A 23,508-nucleotide genomic window follows, 5' to 3' on the forward strand; every position below is an offset into this window, starting at 1 on the left:
TATCCAGTAGGACTTCAAAAAAAAATTGATTCAGTTTATGGTAACAATATTTCGATAGTCCCTTTTGAACATTCTGTTGACTATAAGCAACTTTGCAAGTACATGTCAACAAACTCTTATTAGAGTATTAGTAGACTGCTAAATATCTGCTAGTGCTAACACTTTATTGTGATTGTTCTCCAACAGACATTCTACTGATTATAAGTAATAGGGCTGTGTGATATTTAAGAAAAATGTGATATGCGATATCCTTGTTAAATAATGCGATATTCGATATGCGATACGATATTGCTTTAAGTGTGTAAAATCAATTTCTTTCCCCAACTGATATCTTTCACTTAAAGCGTAACCGACTGTGTTTACATGAATACTCATCAAGACAGCCATTTTGACACAACTGTGTGTGTATTTGACAGTTCAAGTGTGTAACAAGACACGAAAAAAAAGAACGGCTTGTGCGCGCGTTTCGGTGTGTGTGTCAGACAGCACGAGACTGCAAGGAGTTTCCAAGTTATTGCGTTTAATAACTCTTTTTAACATCAAGCAAGTCACATAAGTAACAGTCGTGTGCCCAGTCTATTCACTTTTCACAATGTTGAAGTAGCCTATTAAAATCATTCCGATTTTGCACACCCTTGCAATATGCATTTTGCGATATGTACATTTGCGATATTTCGATATATTGTGCAGCCCTAATAAGAAACATTGTAAGTACATGTCAACTTATTCTAATCCTAACTTTACTAGTCTACTAATACTCCTCTACTAACAAGACAGTTAGTTGCAGATGAAACGTTACTTATAGTCAACAGAATGTGAAACTCAGTTTATTTCAATACATTTGGATTGGTTCCAAATTGTGATATAAATTGCAAAGACACACTTTAAGATCTTTTGATTAGCATTGTAAGGTCGCTGAATTCACTCCAATGAACGGTAACGATAGCGATTCGAAGGTCGCTTGCGCGTTTGTGTTTCAGCTGGACAAAATGGATTTGATTATAATATTCTTTATCTGACTCCATTTATCATATTATCGCAGTGGGACGTCGGCTGCGAAAAGTGTCTTCTCGGTGAGTAATTGTCAGAAAAATCGCCAGACAATCTGGAGTTATGCAAATTTTCACAGTCTTTCAGCATAATATTATTAGTATTGCATTATAAATGTCTTGTTGCTAATAGTATGTGCAGTTAAAAGAATCCAGGCGGCGCTATAGGAGTTTAAAAATCCTTCACAATTTTCATTAAATTCCTTTTAATGTGCATTTCGTCACATTGCTAATCATAAAAGCCCAAACTACAGTGTTCTAAGATCTATGTTTTGTGTTGGAACCCAGTAAATTCCATTAGTATAATTTTGAATAGTTTAAAAAATTATGATCTAGCATGAATCCTGTACACATGCCTGTAGAATTTCAACTAGTGTAAGTACCGGTAGATGCATTCTTATCAAATCAATTACAAGTTACCAAGAACCGATAGCGGTGTTTTCCCGTAATTCCACTAGCATGACCTTAGCAGCGCCAAGGACACGGGTTCGACTCTCAGGGAATGCACACACTTATTAAAACCAAAACAAACCATGTATAGCTTGAACGCACTGCACTGTAAGTCACTTTGAATAAAAGCAGTTCTGCCATGTAAATTAGAACTAAAACACTAACTGCAAGTAAGTATACAAACAGAACATTTATCTTATTCACCCTGTGAGTTATTAACCTGTTTAGGGCAAGCAATATTTCAAGGTTCATTGGCTCTCTCTCTCTCTAACAACCTTTCTTTGACTCTACCTGAGGTGATTGTGGCCCCTCCCACATATCTCTGGCCCTCTTTCAAGACACACACTCTCAGGCAGTTCAATGAGCTCTTTGTGGGGGGGTTGAGGTATGCGGTGAAAGTGTGTGTGTGTGTGTGTGTGTGTGTGTGAGTGTAAGAGAGAGAGTTTCCTTGTTCTGTTAGTACCTAACAGATTCATCTGGACTGGGCACAACTCATCAGCTTAAAGGTGTGTGTGAGAACAGAATTACAACAGAAATAAACAGAAGAGGAGGAGAGAGGAGTGTCTGTAAAATCAAGAAAGGACAAATCTGAGGGAAAAGAAGGTAAGGATGCATGTGTTTCTGTTTGGCATGTTATGTGCATCTGTCTGTCATGGTAACCGTAAACAGGTACTATACTACTGTAAGATATTTTACTATAAGCATACACGCAGTAACTTGAGCCCTCTTTCACTCCAACAAAATCCGAGTCTTGTGCTTTTGTCTTCTGTGTGATGCAAAAAGATAATGAATCTTGTTTAACACAGAAGACAAACACACTCAGACTCTGATTCAAGCAGGATTTTGTTGGAGCAAAAACAGTGTAGCTCAAGTTACTGTATGTATACTATTACTAAAACCACTATTGTTCCGTTGAGTTGTCGACTTTCCAGACTGGGTCACTTGGACTTAAACGTGAGTCTGAATTACTTTCTGTCCAGATTCGAACTGCAGTTGGAGACTCCCAGAAGACTTAATAGACTCATAACTGTTCAAAAGCTTCAAACTCTTTTTCACATTCTTACTGCATGTTATTGTAGATTTGAGTATTTGCATGTCTTTCATTACCATAGTCTCACACTAATATTTCTGACACTGTCATTGTGAAAAACCTAGAATCTAGAAAACCTGTTTAAATACTCAGAATGTTCCAGTAAATTCAGCCGGTGTTCATTTTTGTCTTTTGTCAGGGAGGGAGGTATCCTATTACAGGAGCTACTGCATAATACTACAATAGTGTGGAAAAATGGCTCTTTTCTCATATGCATATCATTCCAAAGCAACTGAATGAATATATACAATGACTATTGCTTTACAACCTCCAGATTTCTCTTTCTTTCTTTCTGCTAAATGAATAAATGTACATGATGTTATTGTGTTTTTCACAGGGCGATGCTCAGTGAGTGGTTTTGGTGGGATCGGCTGTGGTTGCCGAGGCCGGTGACGTGGGCGGACCTACAGGACAGTGAGGGGTGTGTCTTCGCCCGTGTGTCCCACTTGTACATCAGTCTACCTGTAGCAGTACTGCTGCTAGGTTTAAGGGCATTATATGAAAGGTACACACATATACACACCCACACACAAGCTATATGTTATTGAAAAGACCAGCTTACATCAGCATATTAATATGCATGCTGGTTTGGCTCTGGTGGACTCGTATATCCATGTTGTTCATCAGCAAAACTGAGCTGGTAAAGCCAGTTGGCCAAGGGAGCTTTACTGCTTAATATATTTAGGAACACCAGCATTCAAAACACAATAATATGCATCATATGTTCTTATATTTGTTAAAGTGCAGTGAACGGTTTCTGGTTAACAGCAGGAGAAGGCATCACTCTTTGTGCCTTCACTGCCTTCCCCTCATTCAATAGGCTGATCGCGGTGCCACTCGCTGAGGCTCTTGGGGTTAGAGACAACATTCGCAAGAGGGCGTCACACAACCCAGAGCTGGAAAAATACTACAAAACACACTCTAAACATCCAACACAGGTAATATCCCAAACACAAGACTTGAACAGTGATCTGATTACTTGAAGCCTGTATACAGTTACAAGAAAATGTAAGTGAACTGCTTGCAGAATCTGTCAAAATGTGAATAATTTTAATAAAATAAGAGAGATCATACAAAATGTGTGTTGTTTTTGATTTAGTACTGTCCTGAATAAGATATTTTACATAAAAGATGTTTACATTTAGTCCACAAGACAAAAAAGTAGCTGAATTTATTAAAATGACCCTGTTCAAAAGTTTATGAACCATTGATTCTTAATACAGTGTGTTGACATACCTGGATGATCCACGGCTATTTTTTTTGTTCTTGAGTCTCTTGTTTGTCCTGAGCAGTTAAACTGACAAATATTCTTTAGAAAAATCTTCCAGTTCCTGCAAATTCTTGGGTTTTCCAGCATCTTTTGCACATTTGAACCTTTCCAGCAGTGACTGTATGATTTTGAGATCCATCTTTTCACACTGAGTACAATTGAGCGACTCAAACACAGCTATTTAAAAAGGGTCAAACAGTCACTGATGCTTCAGAAGGAAACATGATGCATTTAGAGTCAGGGGGTGAAAACTTTTGAACAGGATGAATATCTCTTTTTATTTTATTTTTTTGTTTAAGGGTCAATGACATGACATGTATTTGTGTCCGAAGTCATTATTTTCCTAAAAAAAAATAAAAAAAAATAATACATGTCACAAATCAAATTGATCTACAATATTTCCTTTATAAGATACTCTTTGAATTTTTTTGAAATTCAATAGATTTTTTGAGTTGTGGTGTTTCAAAGACCTAAAATGTCAGGTGGTGCGACCAGCAGATTTACATTGAAAAGTATCAATTCCCACTGCAATTGCAAAATGAAGTAAGAAATATAAATGTAAACCATTATATAATGTTTACAAATAATTTGACAGAAAATTATGTATACAGAAAATTATGTTCTGAAGTGTCCGTTTATATGAATTGGACTAAAAGGGCAATACATAGAAAAGGGAAAGGGAATTTACCATGTGATATGCATTTTACATTGATTCATATGTGTATTGTATATGTATATTATTTTAAATGAATATATGGTCGCACCACCTGACATTTTCTAGGTGGTAAAATCTTGTTTAATAATGAATTAATGCTGTCTTAAAAGCTGTAAAACCAATATGAATCAACACCATACATTAATTGGACATAAAAATGCATTTTTAAAACTCTTTTGCTTAAAATTATAATTTTTTTATCTTAAATTTTTTTAATTTGTCACTGACCCTTAAATATAATTTATTTTAATTTAGTACTGCCCGTCGGAATCAACAAAAGATACTTACATGTTTCCCGGAAGACAAATTAAGTACAATTTACCTTGATTTTCAAATTCAATAAGTTTTCACCCCCGGCTCAGTGAATGTTTCCACCTTTTCAATCCTTTTAATAGTTGTGCTTGAGTCCCTCAATCGTCCTCAGTGTGAAAAGGTGGATCTCAAAATCATACAGTCACTGCTGGAAAGGGTTCAAATGTGCAAAAGATGCTGGAAAAACTGAAGAATTTGCAGGACCTGGAGGATTTTTCTGAAGAACTGCTGAAGTTTAACTGCTCAGGACAAACAAGAGACTCAAGACGTGGATCATCCAGGTAACAACACAGTATTGAGAATCAATGTTTCATAAACTTTTGAACAGGGTCATTTTAATAAATTCAGCTATTTTTTTGTTTTGTTTTCTTGACTATATGTAAACATTTTTTATGTAAAATATCTTATTCAGGACAGTACAAAATAAAACATAACATGCATTTTGTATGATCTCTCTTTAAAATTATTCACATTTTCACAGATTCTGCAAGCAGTTCACTTACCTTTTCTTGCAACTGTATATTATGATTTTTTAAATGCATTTAATCTGGAACTGGTCCAGTCACATTTCACCCCAAAATCAGAAACAAAAATATAAGAAATTAAGTTTTGTGTAAAAATCTTATGTAGATTATCTTTGGTTACACTTTATTTTAAGGTGTCATTGTTACAGTGTAATTATATATTTAAGTATTGAGTAATATTAATTATAGGGTTAGTGTAGGATTAGGGTTTGTTTGAGGGTTAGTTGCATGTAATTATGCATAATTTACTACATGTAACATAAGGACAATAAAGTGTAAAATAAAATGTTACTTAATTTTTTTTACATTATGTACTGTATTAATTTAAATAATGTTAAGCAATCAGAATTATTAATTTTAAGATTGTATCAATAATCGGAACAAAAAGCAGTTGAAGGATGACATGCATAATTCAATTATTTCTCTGACGCTATTAAAGTTGTTATTCTTTAACCTCCTTTTCTTTAAGGGTAAAAGTCTTTCTTAGAACTGATAGGAAAACGTATGATTTAACCTATGCGTTTAGATAACAAAAGTTACAATCACTTTTGCCTTCAATATTATCAGTAGTAAAAGGAAAGATTCTCAAAGCCTTTAAAGCAAGAAAAGTTATTTATGATGTTTAAGTATACAGAAAGTAGAATGGAACCCTCCTCAAATTCATCTAAAAGATCCGCATCTACTGATTGAGAAATGTCTTATATTTAATCAATACATTCAATTGGAATGATAAGACACTATATAGAGCTGTTACCAATCAAAACAAAATTCATCTGCAGATGTGCATAGAAGCGGCGTGATTTGATACAGTTACAACTGTATAAATAATATTGAGATTAACGTAAAAAAAAATTGTTTATTCAACTTTTGTATAAAATTAATATCATGTTTACAATCGTGCTCATATTTGTGCAAACAGCTCTCTTGCTCTTGTGATATTGCTTAATTATATCATATGCTATAATATACAAATCAAAATCTCATACAAGTTTTTTGCAATCATATCTTGAATTTTGTGGGATTTTGTATTAATTTTGTTGAGATTTTTGACATAATCCCTATTTGATTGCGGCACAACGGTAACAAAATAAATTTTTACAAAAGTTTTATATCCAACAGTGATGATGTTAACAATTACGTCTGCAGTTTAGTGATAATTCTGCAGTTGTAGTCTTGAAATAAAACCCTGAACAAAATGCTGTTACTGTATTGTGAAAAAAATCTCATTTTCAATAATAATATTAATAATAATTATAAAACATTGTTTCTGAATAAACGATTCTCTTATTGCAATCACAATTAAAGTCACCATGAAATCAAAACTGTTCATTCTTATTTTTTTTATGGAATATTGCAGTATTTATTATAAATTATTTATCTGTGCACATCATTTTTTAATGAATGTGCCTTCGTAATCAAAATAAGATTTACCTTTTAATAAAATACTTATATAAAGTATAATAATAAAACTTATAATAAGTGAAATGTTGTCATTAAATATTGTAACACAGTATTGGCAATGCATTATAATAAAGCCTTGAACATAAACAGTATAATGTTTTAAAACATGATTAAAACTAAATGTTTTAAAATGCATTCGATTCTTTTGGCAGTCGTGGCCTAATGGTTAGAGAGTCAGACTGGAAACCCGAAGGTTGCGGATTTGATTCTCAATACCGGCAGGAAATAACTAAAGTGCCCTTGAGCAAGGCACCTACTGTAACCCCCAATCGCTCCCCGGGCGGCACAGCAAAAATGGCTGCCCACTGCTCTGGGTGTGTGTGTCCACGGTTTACAGTGTGTGTGTTTGTTCACTTCTCACTGCTCTTAATGTGTGTGCACTAACTTGGATGGGTTAAATGCAGAGGACAAATTCCGGGCCTTCACTTGTCACTTTCACTTTTTCTCAAGGTGTGCCCATGCATGTGTAGGTATATATCATAATGTATTATAATTGTAGATGAGTTATTTATGAAAATATATAATGTATTACAATATGTATTTTATAGACATTACAAATGCAAGGCCGTCACATACTGACATATGAAGTTTATGTGTCTTGGAATGTTTCTGTATGTCATGTACTTAGGAGGATATAAAAGGTGTGTGTAAAAAGTTGGGCTGGTCGGAAAGGCAGGTGGAGCGCTGGTTCCGCATACGGAGGAACCAAGACAGACCCGGAGTACTAAAGAAATTCAAAGAAGCCAGGTATATTTACACACACTAAACAAACTTTCATGAACGACTCATTCGTGTTTGACCATATTTTACCTTTTCTTTTTTTCAAACGTGTATGTTTGTTATTAACAAGTATTTCCTTTTCTGTAGTTGGCGGTTTGCCTTTTACCTGTGTTCGACTTTCGGAGGTGTGTTGGCTTTATATGATGTAAGTGTTTTTTTGCTGTATATATAGATCTCAGACTGTATCTGAACATCTGAATGACCTCCAAACAGCTACTTGTAAGTGTGTGTGTGTTACAGCGCATGCAGAGATTCTCAGGAGAGACCTTGAATCAGCATGTGTGTTTGTGAGAAATGCCTGAGGGGTAATTAGTAACATTTTCCCACCTGTGAACAGCTCCAGTCTGATAGAAAGGTTCACAAATGGGCACACTAACAGGCATGGACAGGCTCTGCACACAACCAAACACATTAAAATTGACTTGTTAAGAAAAGCATCACAATTATGTATTCTTATATTCAACTTGGGCATGAAATTCCATATAACGTTAGCTATATCTAGAGTTTATATTATCTTAGAGAATTGTGGGTAGTCTCTTGTGAGTTGTGTTGGCGCTTTTAAGAACACAGAAATCATTTTTTTGTTTTGAAGAAGCTATCATTAAATAATATATTGTCTCCAAGGTGCAGGTTATCACTGCAGACCAACGGCATTAGTGTGATCAGCCTATGATACTGCTTTTATGCAACAGTTCAATAAACAAGAAGTTAAAGAGTTAGTTCACCCAAAAATGAAAATAATGTAATTTATTACTCACCCTCATGCCGTTCCACACCCGTAAGACCTCCGTTCATCTTCGGAACACAAATTAAGATATTTTTGTTGAAATCCAAAGGCTCACCCTTATGAAAATTAACCATGGATTTATTGTAGTAAAAATGTAGTTAACCATGATTTTTTGGCTAATTGATTACCATTTATATAACCACAATTTTACCACAAATACCATGGTTAAACTATGGTTAGAGTTGCAAAACCATGGTTAATTTGTGGTTACCATGGTTTAACTATAATAACCATTTTTGGGTGAACTAACCCTTTAATATTGTGTAACTTACATTTTAGACACAATATTGCCAGCTACTTTGAGTATTTTTGCTCCAACAAATGGATTTTTTTCTAGAGGGTTCCAAAGCAAATCAACACTTGACTATCTCTGAGCAACGTAAATTAATCAGTGTTTCAAACTAATTGGGTGAGTGAATGATTCAGTGATTCATCGCTTGTTACTCTACATCTGAGTTGTTACTACATTATAGTAATGTGCGAAGTATGAATGAAATTCAAGTTGTGTCCCAAATGACGTACTATGCACTTATACACTATGTAGCCTACTACCCTGCGGTCTTGTGGACTTAACGGAAACACGCATGCAGCGGCTATTGTAAGTCCACAAGACCGAAAGTGCACATGAAGTGTGCCATTTGGGACAGGGCCAGAATCTCGTCAGAAGAAGTAGGTTATACAGGTACTTTTTACCTGTTCTTTTATGAGTACTGTTAATTCGGACATACTTCTTTTGTCACATACTGTTTTTTGCCTACTATCTCTCTCTCTCTCTCTCTATATATATATATATATATATATATATATATATATATATATATATATATATATATATATATATATATATATATAATCACTAACTTGTTGCCACGTAATGGCTATGTCACTTGGAGAAAGAATCACTGAAAAATCCTCACCACTTATACACTCTTCGTGTTTATTTTATTTAACGGTATTATTTGGATATGAGAACATATTACTGTTAATTATATTGTTTGTGCAACAGAAACCATGGTTTTATGATCTACGAGAAGTGTGGGCTGGATTTCCCAAACAAGTAAGTGTAACTTATGGAAGTTTAAAAAACACTACCTTCACATGGGAAAGTGAAAACCAGTCTGGATATTTGCATGCTGTTCCGGGTGGGTTGTGTTTGTGCTGGCATATGTTTGTATGGCGGTTGGTTTTTAAATATGTTTGTTTTGTGTGTTTCTCTATGTGTGTGTACAGTCACTGCTGGACTCTCAATACTGGTATTATATCATTGAGATGAGTTTTTATGGTTCTTTACTGTTCAGTGTGGCTGCAGATGTTAAACGGAAGGTAAGAATGCACCGCTATCAGTATTTTACATTTCACCTCATCGGTTATGAGTATTTCACTGTCTGTATCACTTAAAAGATTATGTATAAGGTGTAATCAGTAAGGTCACATCAAGGTCATAAACAAATCAACTAGCCTGCAGGTAGCACAGCTATTCATGTCTTAACACAGACAGCAAGTTACTTTACACAGGTCATAATGCAATAAATCATGCAGTTCAATGCATTAAGGTAATAAATGGAATGCAATGTCTTGCATTTATTAAAATAATATGCTTTTGGAGAAATGTTATGGAATTTGTAAATAACTGATAATATGATATGATGAATATAAAAAAGCTATATCTTAACCCTTGTGCGACCTTATGGACATTTTTGTCATTTTCCTTTTTTTCCTGTGTTAAAGCCAACTGCATACATTTTGGCACAGGGGTGTATTTTTATTGGAATTTTATTATTTCGCCCTCATTTCCTTTACAAACATTTGCACTAGGTACACAAAATGGTTCCTCTCAGGAACTTTTGGACAAAAATGTCCCAATTGAAACCCAGTAAAACCATTTTCAATCCCAGGGCCATTTAAAAGTATATAGTCTTTGTTAATATGCTTTCATTCTGTTGGCAAGGCTTCAACATTAATTTCTACAATTTTTTACCAGATGGTCATTTTATCAGGTTTGGTCTATAAAGTAAATTTTACTCACTTTATTCCTATTTTCTGCTTCTGCATATTATAGAGCCAATTAGATAAATTATGCAGCTATAACTGTGTGGGTGTGTTGGTGTGGTGGATGTCAGAGTGTGGTTTGTATGTGTGTAATACAAAAATTGTGCGTGTGTGTGCTTGTAATATTTGAGAAAGAAAAACTCTAATGCAAATCCCAGATCCAACCTCTGTGTGTAGTGTGTATCAGTGGAGCTTTGTTGGCATCTAATGGGGAAAATTTGGTACTGCGCCCAAACAAAATCATACTAAAAGCTCATTTTTTGAGATATCAACCTCGAATTTGGAACACAATTTGTTTTATGGTAGATTTATGGCTTTGATTTTCTAGCAGTTTTAGAGTTTAACATGTTTCATAAAATATATATTTTATATAAAATAATATTCATAAACTAAAACCTCTATACCTTTTTTGGGTTTCACTTTCAAAACTTTTTTTTACCTCAACAATAATCTGCAATAATCTGAAGGGTCTTCTTTAAAAATGAGACCAAATTTAAGTCTGTGCTTCCAAGATTACATTTTTTATGACCGTTTTTTTTGACATGGACATTTTTGTCCTCTATGGACCTATATGTAACTTGACGCTTGACTTGAGTTGACGCACAAGGGTTAAGAGATGTCTGTCAAGGTTTATGGAGCTCTATTTATCTCTGTGTGTCGATTTGTAGGACTTTAAGGAGCAGTTGGTCCATCATTGGGCCACTTTAACTCTGCTGTCCTTCTCCTGGTGTGCAAACTACATCCGCATTGGCACACTGGTCATGCTGGTGCATGACACATCTGATGTCCTACTCGAGGTGAGAGAGAGAGAAATGGTGAAAGAAGAGTCCAACATATCTTAGAGATCACCCAAACAATAAAGGCAGCAAGAATTTTTTGACATTTCTATCCATCAAAGAATCCTTAAAAACTGTGTCATGTTTTCCACAAAAAAAGAAATAAGCAGCGCAACTATTTTCAACACCAAATCAGCATATTAGAATGATTTCTGAAGGATCATGTGACTCTGAAGAATGGAGTAATGATGCTGTTCTGAAAATTCAGCTTTGTGATCCCAGGAATAAATTGTATTTTAAAATGTATTCTAATATAAGTTTACTTTTTACATTTCAAAAACATTACCCACCCCAAACTTTTGAAATGTAGTAGTGTATGTATAGGGTGTTTTGTGTTAAAGGTGTTTGTTTATCTGTTTCTCCAAGTCTGCTAAGATGTTTAACTACGCTGGATGGGAGACGACCTGCAACAGTATATTTGTGGTGTTCGCTCTGGTCTTCATGGTAACCAGACTCATCATCTTCCCTTTCTGGTAAGTGTGTGACCGAGGTAAATGTGTGAGAGATTTTAGGGTTACATTTGATCAACTGTGTGTCTGTGTCACGTGTGCAGGCTGATCCACTGTACGTGGGTGTATCCGCTGGACCAGTTTGAACCCTTTTTCGGCTATTATTTCTTTAACGTCATGCTTGTGGTGCTGCTGTTTTTACACGTGTTCTGGGCCTCCCTGATCCTCCGCATGGTCAAAAAGTTTCTCTTCGGCAATGTGAGTATTCACTGTTCTTCAAATAAGATCATTGTTAAAGCAATATGCCAAAGGAGGATGTACATTTAATTGATTTTACTACGGTGAATGAGTTTTGTTTTCTTTTTTTACTAAACAGCACCAATAGAAAAATAATAAAACACACCCGTTTTTATAAACTTTTATTCAATTTACTAGAAATAATGATCACAGCTTTTTTCTTTATGGGCATTTTGTTTTGATATTCTCATTTAGATCATTTTTGGTAGAGGGTAGAAAAACGTACACATTCACACTAATATAATTATCTTTCTCTTTAGCTAAAGGGTGATGAGCGCAGTGATGAAGAGGAGGATGAGGAGGGCTCTGAGGAAGACTACAAACACACATACTCTAATGGATCTGGGAATGGATTGTCTAATGGCCATTGACACAGAGGGAGAACTTCTACATATAGACACAAATAGCCTTTTAATGCCATGCATGCATATATGTCCATATTGGACACGTGATTCATCTGTGAATTTTCTTTTTTACATAGCCTTTCATATTAAGGTTTGTATATGTACAGATATTATAGTAGATCAATAAAATTAATACAAAACATTTTAAACATTAATTTATCAATTAAAACTTGTTAGCATGTGCCAATCCAAGCAGTAGTTAAAACTTTCCACATGAAGTCTCTTCTGCTCACCAAGACTGCATTTGTTTGATCAAAAATACAATAGAAACGGTAATATTGTGAAAAAATATTACTGCAATTATAAATAACTGTTTTTTTGTTTTAATATATTTGCAAATGTATTTTATTCCTGTGATGCAAAGCTGAATTTTCAGCATCATTACTCCAGTCTTCAGTGTCACATGATCCATCAGAAATCATTCTAATATGCTGATTTGTTGCTCATAAAACAAATTTTGCTTCATATTTTTGCAAACCGTGAAAAAAATTTTTGTTAGAAAGATCAGCATTTGAAATATTTGAAATAAATGTCTTTACTGTGACTTTTGATCAATGTAATGCATCCTAGCTGAATAAAAGTATTAATTTCTTTAAAAAAAAATTAAAATAAAGTACTGACTCCATCATTTTAAGCAGTAGTGTACACTGTGCAATATACAACACAGCGTACCATGTTGTCGAAGCTTGCGCATTTTGTCAATTCAGAAGTCAAATTGTGGAATATGAATGGTTATTAATATGAGGAGTAATATAAGGTGACTTTACATTAAGCTGCAACAAAGCAAAACCTAAAAAAAACATTAATGTGTACAGTACATAAAAGCTCAACATTTTACTCATACACAGAAAGTGTCAGTCTATAAACTAGGCAGATAGTCTCAGATACTCCAGGTAGATCTCAGATTGTTGATGTATTCTTCGTCATCAGGGATTTCAATACTTAGACCCTCGTAAAAGTCCTCAAACTCGGCATAGGACACAGTCTTGGTGACCTTTCCTGCTTCCCGTACGAAGGCCAGAATGTCAGGGTTCGGACCGGCTTCTGTCAAAAGTAAAATTGATGCAGTACTATCTCCATAAACATCAGTCATCCATGTGGCCCATGCAGCAATATTTGATAATTTTTTTATTTAAAATTTTTTTTATTTTTATATAAAAAATTTTCAATTTTTAATATTTCACTCATTGCCTTTATAAGTGTATCTGTAAAGTGTATGTATATAGCTTTTCCGGAAATGAATACTGACGTACCACACCTTACCAACGCTCAATGTTTGTCATGGAATATTGACCGACACTGAATAAACACGACTACAATAGCTGCTGCCTGTGAGCAAGAGACGAAATTATCAGTGGCTCACCGTGTGCTGCGTCAGACTCTTGTTTGCCTCTATAGAATTTTTCAATATCGCTCAGGAAGATGGAGCCGGTTTTATTTGGGTCAAGCTTTACATAAACCTAACAAAAAAGGGGAAAGATAGAAACATTAGCAAATGGCCAATAACTCACAGAGCTCAACAGCGCCCTCTGGAGGACGAAAACAGTCCGGATGGTCTGTCACCTTCAGGAAAACGGCTTTTCTGTTCTCGCTCATCTCCCCAGTAACGGCACGCATCACATCAGCGGGGTGCACCCGCCTCTCTGCACGCCGACTCACAATCCTCCACACCGCCTCGAAGTCCTGTCACACACACCACACGCTAATGTAACCGCTCAGCACTCTCACATTATGTTCTACATCAACATGCCTGGTGCTTTCCTACAGTCTGCTCATTTTAGATAGATAGATAGATAGATAGATAGATAGATAGATAGATAGATAGATAGATAGATAGACAGACAGACAGACAGACAGACAGACAGACAGACAGACAGACAGACAGACAGACAGACAGACAGACAGACAGACAGACAGACAGACAGACAGACAGACAGACAGATAGATAGATAGATAGATAGATAGAAAGATAGATAGATAGATAGATAGATGATAGATAGATAGATACCCTTCAGAAAATGATTTTTTTTTCTCTTTACCTGCTGAGTAAGGCACAGTTGCTCCATCACTTTTTGCTGAACACTATCAATCTTTATATTTAAGTTCTGCAGATCTCTTCCTAGATTGATTAGGGTTTGTATCGCACATCCCCTCAGCCGATCACGCACTTCACCTGTAAAAACATACACCAATCAGAGCGCTGGATTCCATGTCAAGATTACTGTGATTGGTTAATTATCAATGTGCCATCAAAAGTACATGGTCACTTTAAGGTGACGTGTGTAATTTCAGGTAACTCGATACAGCTTTTTAAAGGTTTTTAACTTGGCAGGGCATCTTAAAATTGTGATTTCAAAGTGGATTGTTGGCCAGTTTCTATGATATGCAATAGATATATTGATTTTTAAAGCTATTTGTTATCTATTTAATGTTTATTTATTTGATATATGTTATTACGTTATTTATTTGATATAACGTTTGGGGTCAGTAAGATTTTTTTTAAAGAAATTGATACTTTGTTTTACTCAGCAAGGATGCATTAAATTGATCTAAAGTGACAATTAAGACATTTATAACGTTACAAAAGATTTCTAATAAATGCTGTTTTTTGAACTTTCTATTCTTTAAAGAATCCTGAAATAAAAATCACAATTTCCACAAAAACTATTTCTGAAGGATCATGTGACACTGAAGAATGGATTAATGATCACAGGAATAAATTACATTTATAAAATATATTATACAATTGTAGTAATATTTCACAATATTACTGTTTATATTACAATATTACTGTATTTTTTTATTGAATTAATGCACCATTGGTGAGCATAACTTCTTTCAAAGACATTTAAAAAATCTTCTCGACAGACGGTAGTGAATGAAATTAATTGGCATATCACGTAAATAATTTGATTAAAATGAGCCTAAGTTTAACATAAAAAATGACATGGATGGACATTTTGGAAGAATGTTTATGCATTTGGGAAAAAAAAATTTGTGTGCAAAAGCAAATGCTTGTGTTTAGTATTAACCTTGAATTGCCTTTAAAGTGTTTCGATCATTGATTTCCTCTTCAGAGGGACAATGTAGACCTTCCCCAGACTGAGTTCTGTGCAAAAGAAACACTTAGTACTCTAACTTGCGCACTTGTGTACATATGTGTGTGAGTGGTACATACAGCAGGGCTCCCTTGGCTGTGTCATCCACATCAGTAACTCTGAGGGTCAGGCACGGCTGCTGTCTCAGACTTTGGGGGAGGTGTGGGCCGTCTGTACAGAAATGAAGCTCGGCACCCTGGGGGATGCAGGCAGAGTGTTAATGAATTAATATTATTCGGTGAGTGTGTGAAAGATGATGAGTGTCGAACCTGTGAGATGTCCTGCAGGCAGTACGGCCTCCCTCTGTTCAAATACACATCACGAGTGATAAAGGGCAATGCGTTCCATCTGAAAGAGTTTTGATTAACATTTGTTTTTTAAACACCTAAATGTGGAGGGAAACTATGTGTTGTATTTGTACAAATGCAAAGCATCATAGCCTGACCTGTTTTTCCCAAAATTTCGGTACTCGTACACGGTCAGTGTTTGGTCACATGTGAAAAAGAAGCCAATCAGTTTTCGGCAAGCCTCACGTCCACACCTATATAATCAAACACATGCGCATTACAAAACCAAACACAAAAAAATTGCTTAATCTCCATTACAATACTATAGATACCTTGATAAAATCCTGGCTTGAAAACAGAGCTTGTTGGATAAGGTGTTCTCCGTCAAAGACATCCGAGTTTTTACCCTGTAGGCACAAAACAAAAACCTAAAAATTTTATTATTATTATGCAGGGGTGACACATTTTAACTTAATTTAAAGGTGCAGTGTGTAATATTTATGAGGATCTATTGACAGAAATGCAATATAATATACATAATAGGGGTGTACCAGTACACAAAACTGACAGTTCGGTCTGTACCTCGGTTTTGAAGTTGCGGTTCGGTACAGCAGTTTTACAAAATTGCTTTTTATTTATTTTTATTAAACAGTGGTTTACTGAAAAAAAAGTGTCTGTCCTTAAATGAATTAAATTATAACAAAGTTTATTGAAGATATTGCTGTAAACTATATAGGGAGCCCTTCCTTACACATTATAATATTAAAGGTAAACAACAGAGCCCAAACTATTAGCCTAAATTCAGTTACTATTTATTTTTAGGTATAATAATCAACACTCAAATAACATAGTACCCAAACATGTAAACTTCACATAAGGCAGTTTTTGCAATAACTTCTAAATCTAATATAAAATAGTTTTTTCTCCAATTCGTTGTTGAAATATAATCATTTATACACTGTGTCTGTCATTTTCATGACAGGTTTATTTAAACATACATGAAATAATCAGGACATCGTTAACAGGTTAAGTAGAATATAATGAATATAACGGCTAATATAGTGCATATATTTAGTGAAAGAGCTGATTTCTCTAGTGAATACAATTCTGTGGACACTGAATGACTGCCTGAGGTAAATGTGATGCTACATGACATTGTTCAGTTTACAAGCAGTTATATTGAAGTTTTTCCGCCGTTGAAAGACTGATTGAGCGATTTCACCACATATGATACGTGACAGTAAATTATAATGTATCCTCAACATACCTTCAGATGTTCATTCATGTTTATTCTTTAGAAAGAGATGATCGATCGCCTTCACAGATGATCGCGTTCACCTGCGCGTTGCGTGGCCGATTGAACTGTGATCAGTCACGCAACATTAAAGAGCGTCAAAACGGCATTTATCGTTTGAATTTCGTGATAAAATGGACTGAATACTTAATATGTTCGTGTGGGAAGTCGGATTGAAGTCTACTGTTAACTGTTAAAGATTGCATTCGGAAACCGTTCGCGTGCACCGTCCAGAAAGCCCCGTACCGAAACGGATCGGTACGAATAAGTGTAACATTACAGTTATGTTTTCAGTGGTGTATAAAGACCTTACATAATGAACCATTATGTTTTTATTAATTAGCCATTTATATCTACACCGCAGGTCCCCTTACAGTGAAGTCACCATTTTGCGCCATCATGTTTCTACAGTAGCCCTAAACGGACCAGAGCGCTAGCTAATCTCTGCTGTCTCAGACGACGACATCTTTGTCCTGTGTCAGCCACCGTAACTTCTCTATGTGCTTCGAAAGGGAGGGGTGAGCGATTGCAATTCACAAACTCACCGCTAGGTGCCGCTAAAATGTACACAGTGCACCTTTAACTAAACAGGTTTAACAAAACCCCTCCTATCTTCGATTTCTTTCTGTAAATTCTTACTACATACTACCTAGTTGGATATTAAATTACATTTACATTTAAAAAAAAATTTAATCAAAACAATTTTAATGAAAAAAAAGAACTATTTTAATTGTTTACCTGCATGTCAGGTGACATGTCATTAACTGAAATCAGAAAACTGTGAACATGCAAAAGTGTTGTTAAATTATTGAAATAGTAACTTAAAATTAGTGCTGTCAAAAGATTAATCGCATCCAAAATAAAGGTTTGTGTTTACATAATGTATGTGTGTGTACTGTGTATAGTTATTATGTATATAAAAATACACACACATGCATGTATATATTTAAGAAAAATATGTTATATTTATATATAAAATATTTATAAGATAAATTATATAAATATACAGTATATGCAGTATATACATGCAATTATTTCTTAAATATATACATGCATGTGTGTGTATTTATTTATACATAATAATTATACACAGTACACACACATATATTAATTTTGGATGCGATTAATAGCAATTAATCGATTGCTGAGCACTACATAAAATATTTACTTGGAAGTACCCCCTGAGATTTTGTCAAAGAGGTTCGACTGACAAATAAAGTTTGTGAATCCCTGTACTAAAAGAATAAATGTAAATATTTAAAGCAGTGGTTTTTAAACAATTTCAGGTGGTGAACCCCTTCACAATAAAACAAAAATGACTTGTTTGACATCCTTATATCACAATCTATAATTTTGCTAGACTGTTGTATTGTAATGCATTGAAATTATCTATCTAGATTATTGCTACTAGAAACTTAAATGTAATATCAATAACTTTTTCATTATCAGCTTTTCATCAACTCTTGAACCCCCTGGGGTTCACAAACTTCAGTTAGGGAAAGCTTGATTTAGCAGATGCTTTTATCTAAAGCATTAAAATCTAATTTTAAATTTTTATTATTATTTTTTCCCCTTCAAATATTGTATTCGACAACAGGGGGCCTTTTAGTCGAATAGGTTGAGAACAACTTTTCTAAAGTGACTTACAAATGAGGAACATCCCAAGCCATTTGTTTTAAGAGTTAACAATATTTCTAACTAAAATCTTTGTTTTATGTATGTATACTGAAAATAGATTTTTATATTTTCCGAGGATAATGTGAGTTATTCTTGCTATTCTTGCAAAACCATCACGATTACTGTGTGCTGGTGGGTTGTTGCAAAAGCATTGCTATGTGGTTGTGAGGGTGTTCTGAGTGTTGTTGTTGTTTTGTTTTTGTTTCTTTGCACACTGACATGCGGCTGAGCAATAATAGATAATAATAGTGGTGCTTTCCTTAGCATAAACCTCTACTTATGAATAATAATATAAAAATAAAAATATAAGTGGGGACATAACTGCTGTGACCTTCTCCAAACCCATGAGTATGAGACAGAAGGGGAGAAAGAGTGTGTTTAGTATCTGAGTCATGTATGTGTGTGGGTTTTACTTAGTGTGGTGAAGAGTTCTCCTATAGCGTGGTGGGACACTCGTGGGACTGACAGACACAGCATTCTGTTCCGGATCGCTAATGACAGCCCTGCGTGAGCATCAGAGAACCCTCACGACGTTATTACTAACCATAGACTGACAAAAAATGGAACAGAGAGAGGGAGAGCGAGAGAGATACTGACCTCGACAGCTGGTCCACCATAACCTGCTCAATTACTGCTTGCAGTTTCCTCTCCTCGGTAAGCCCCTCCTACTCACAAACACACAAATATATCATCCAATCATATTACATGCACACGTAGCATGTATGTTCTGGAGCTTAACAAACACCCTCCTCCAGGGGGAGACAATAAACTCATGTGCCAGAAAATGTTTGGCCTGAATGAAAGTCAATGTCATAATTGCCAGAGTAAACCGCTTTTGTGTGAAAACATAATAAATGAGTGAATCAAATAATAATAATAATAACAATACTGATCAAAAGTTTGGAAACATTACTATTTTTGTTTTGTTTTGAAAGAAGTCTCTTATGCTCATCAAACCTACATTTATTTGATCAAAAATACAGAAAAAAACAACAATACTGTGAAATATTATTACATTTTAAAATAATGGCTTTCTATTTTAATATACTTTAAAATATAATTGATTTCTGTATGCAAAGCTGAATTTTCATCAGCCGTTAATCCAGTCTTCAGTCTCATGATCCTTTAGAAATCATTCTAATATGCAGATTTCATACTCACTTTTTAGGAGTTGTTGAAAACAGTTGTGCTGTTTTATAAGTTATATATTTTATACCTGTGATACTTTTTTTCAGGATTCATTGATGAATAAACAGTTAAAAAAAACAGCATTTATTCAAAATAGAAATATTTTCTAACAATATAAATCTTAACTATCGCTTTTTATTAATTTAACGCATATTTGCTGAATAAAAGTATTCACTTCTTTCAAAAAAAGAATTGACTGACCCCAAAAATGACTGACTCCAAACATTTGAACGGTAGTGTATATTGTTACAAAAGATTTCTATTTTGATGATTCTATAATGATACTGAAAATTCAGCTTTGCATCACAGAAATACATTTTATTTTAAAGTATATTAAAATAGAAAACCATTATTTTAAATTGTAATAATATTTCACAACATTACTGCTTTTTCTGTATTTTTGATTAACTAAATGCAGGCTTGATGAGCATAAGAGACTTCTTTCAAAAAACATAAAACATTTTAATGTTTCTAAACTTTTTGACCGTTTTTCAACATTAACTGACTATACATTTCAGAAAGACTTTCAATGATGTCAGAGTGCTGTATATTTTTGGCACTAACTTCCCACGCCCTGCAGAGGATAGATGGATGGCATTGATGGATAGATGATCCAACTTTACTAGTGTGCTTATTTCAATGCTAAAGAACCTGAGTTTACAGTATAAGAAAATCTCTGGCAAAGAGTAAGGAGGCATTTGATTGGATAGCAGTCGTATATCCTATCTCACCGCGTCCATCATCTTGCTGTTGGGTCGTACAGTGTTGGACTGGTTGTAGATGGGTTGTGCTGTGTTTTTAGAGGTGAAGGTGGATGAATCCAGGTCTGGTTTGTGACTGTACAGTGGACATATCTGTTCCTGGACTCTGTGGTTTAGCTGTAGTGATTCTCCATGATCCACAGCAGGCACGTGATTTTTAATGGAGTCTTTCATCTTGGCTGAAAAAGACTGGGAGGGAAAAGCACAAGATGCTTAATTCAAATGCTGCCTGTATTTCTTTTTGTGGGAAAAAGACATGTTGGGGGGTTGGGGGACTATTAGTACATATAAAAAGCATATCATTTTAATTTTAGGTGAACTGTTCCTTTAAGGTAATTTTGAATGAGCACCTGCTTTGACTGTGTGGAGGCTGAAGAGCCCCAACTCATGGCTGACAGATCTGCTGTGCCAATCTTCATAGCAGCATCCTTTGGAATTATGGCAAGATGCTGTAAAAATGACATGAGCAATAGTATAAGACCTGCTTCTCCACTATTTGCATAATCAAGTAATTAAACTACACAGCATCATGTTTTGTTTTCCCACCTCCTCCTCCGTGTCTTGCAGGGTCTCTAACTTTAGCACTGGAACTCTGGGAGCGAATTACAATCAATAAATAACTTAATAATAAATATAATTAAATTATGATAAATTAATTACATATTAATTAACAACTCTTGACAAACCATGTGTTTGCAAGCTTATCTTAGTTCTCTTAACTTACTCTGCTGGCCTCGGCCCGCGGTCTGCTCCAGCTATCTTGGGCTTCAATATAAACATGCATGCAAACAGAAAGAATAATTAACAACGCTTCACACCTTTTCGATTTAAAAGCCATACATTACAGGCATTGCGCACTCACCTGTTGCACGTTTTTATGTAAGGGTGAAGGTTTCACGTTTGCTTTCATTATTCGTGGTACTGTACACTATGTTTATGTATATGTAAATACTATAGTTGTACAAAATGTACAGGTTTTAAGACAGTTTTCACTTCCGCGCTCACGTTGCTGTGGAGATTACAAACCCAACACAGAACACATGCGATGGCAGCGTGACTGCATCGTTAAAGGATTGTGGGTAATGAAGTCTGAAATGCCTAGCACTAAAATATACCTATACAAATACCCTGTTAATGCATGTATTAAGACTATGTTCACCACTGACACTGTATAAACGCCGGTAAACACAATTAGTGCATGGATAATAACAGAATTGATAAAACCAAATTTTGTAATGTAATTAGTTAAACAAATGTATAGAATGAGTAGGTTTTGTGTATCCCATTTCCATACATACATTGCTTTAAATCTAAATATGATTAAAAAAAAATCATATAAAATATAGCCTACAAAAAGGCATCAAACTTGGAAGACAAACAAAAATATATATATTCCAATCGTTATTGTTTTAAACATTACTGGCTTTGAATCTTTTGAATATCATAGTAAATACTATTTTAAATGTCTGGCAAAATCTAAAATAAATAATCTTAAAATATATAGGCCTACAGTGCATCCAGAAAGTATTCCCAGATGTTCACTTTTTCCACATTTTGTTATGTTACAGCCTTATCCCAAAATGGATTAAATGTATTATTTTCTTCAAGATTATACTAAAAATACCCCATAATGACAACGTGAAAGAATTTTTTTGAAAATCTTTGCAAATGTATTAAAAATTAAAACAATCATATGTAAGTATTCTCAGCCTTTGTCATGCCACTAATAATTGAGCGCAGGTGCTCTGAGTTTCTGCAGCATTGAAGGTCCCAATGAGTGACCTCCATCATCAGTCTGGAACCACCAGGACTCTTCCTAGAGTTTGTCGCCCGGGTCAAACTGAGCGAACGGGGGAGAAGGGTCTTAGTCAGTGAGGTGATCAAGAACCCGATGGTCACTCTGACAGAGCTCCACCGTTTCTCTGTGGAGAGAGGACAACCTTGTAGAAGAACAACCATCTCTGCAGCACTCCACCAATCAGGCCTGTATGGTAGAGTGGCCGGACAGAAGCACATTGCCAAAAGGCAGCTGATGGACTCTCAGACCATGAGAAACAAAATTCTCTGGTCTGATGAAACAAAGTTTGAATTATTTGGCCTGAATGGCAAGCGTCATGTCTGGAGGAAACCAGGCACCGCTCATCACCTGGCCGATACCATCCCTATACAGTGAAGCATGGTGGTGGCAGCATCATGCTGTGGGGATGTTTTTCAGCGGCAGGAACTGGGAGACTAGTCAGGATCGAGGGAAAGATGAATGCAGCAATGTACAGAGACATCTTTGATGTAAACCTCCTCCAGAGTGCTCTGGACCTCAGACTGGAGCGAAGGTTCATCTTCCAACAGGACAATGACCCTAAGCACACAGCAAGATAACAAAGGAGTGGTTACAGGACAAATCTGTGAATTGTCCTTGAGTGGCCCAGCCAGAGCCCAGACGTGAACCTGATTGATAATCTCTGGAGAGATCTGAAAATTGCTGTCTGCCGACGCTCCCCATCCAACCTGATGGAGTTTGAGAGGTCCTGCAAAGAAGAATGGGAGAAACTGCCCAAAAATAGAGGTGCCAAACTTGTAGCATCATACTCAACAAGACTTGAGGCTGTAATTGGTGCCAAATGTGCTTCAACAAAGTATTGAGCACAGGCTGTGAATACTTATGACGTGATATTTTTAATAAATTTGCCAAGATTTTAAACAAAAGCGCTGTGAATACTTTCGGATGCACTA

General features: G+C 35.2%; 2 protein-coding genes across 3 annotated transcripts; one reads left to right on the forward strand and one right to left on the reverse strand.

The window, feature by feature from the left end:
• The first annotated feature begins 1,839 nt into the window (after positions 1-1,839).
• Positions 1,840-13,067, forward strand: cers3b (ceramide synthase 3b). Of its 2 annotated transcripts, none has more exons than XM_079825448.1 (11): positions 1,840-2,102; positions 2,927-3,094; positions 3,358-3,527; positions 7,500-7,618; positions 7,739-7,796; positions 9,445-9,495; positions 9,669-9,761; positions 11,156-11,284; positions 11,690-11,796; positions 11,877-12,030; positions 12,330-13,067. In XM_079825448.1, the coding sequence occupies exons 2-11, from the start codon at positions 3,088-3,090 to the stop codon at positions 12,438-12,440; spliced, it is 999 nt and encodes a 332-aa protein (XP_079681574.1). In that variant the 5' UTR covers positions 1,840-2,102; positions 2,927-3,087; the 3' UTR covers positions 12,441-13,067. The 2 variants fall into 2 exon arrangements, with proteins under 2 accessions (XP_079681574.1, XP_079681573.1); XM_079825447.1 differs by having other exon boundaries at positions 1,844-2,102; positions 3,410-3,527.
• caps2 (calcyphosine 2) lies at positions 12,184-21,562 on the reverse strand (the record flags this gene model as incomplete). The annotated part of the gene is made up of 14 exons (XM_079826145.1): positions 12,184-13,517; positions 13,837-13,933; positions 14,037-14,156; positions 14,513-14,646; positions 15,506-15,582; positions 15,652-15,767; positions 15,841-15,919; positions 16,017-16,112; positions 16,191-16,265; positions 19,243-19,332; positions 19,427-19,494; positions 20,779-20,967; positions 21,129-21,227; positions 21,503-21,562. The coding sequence occupies 14 exons, from the start codon at positions 21,560-21,562 to the stop codon at positions 13,354-13,356; spliced, it is 1,464 nt and encodes a 487-aa protein (XP_079682271.1). The 3' UTR covers positions 12,184-13,353.
• Between the last annotated feature and the right edge of the window lie 1,946 nt (positions 21,563-23,508).

Source organism: Gobio gobio (assembly GCF_949357685.1).
Source record: "Gobio gobio genome assembly, chromosome: 9".
NCBI classification, from domain to species: domain Eukaryota; kingdom Metazoa; phylum Chordata; class Actinopteri; order Cypriniformes; family Gobionidae; genus Gobio; species Gobio gobio.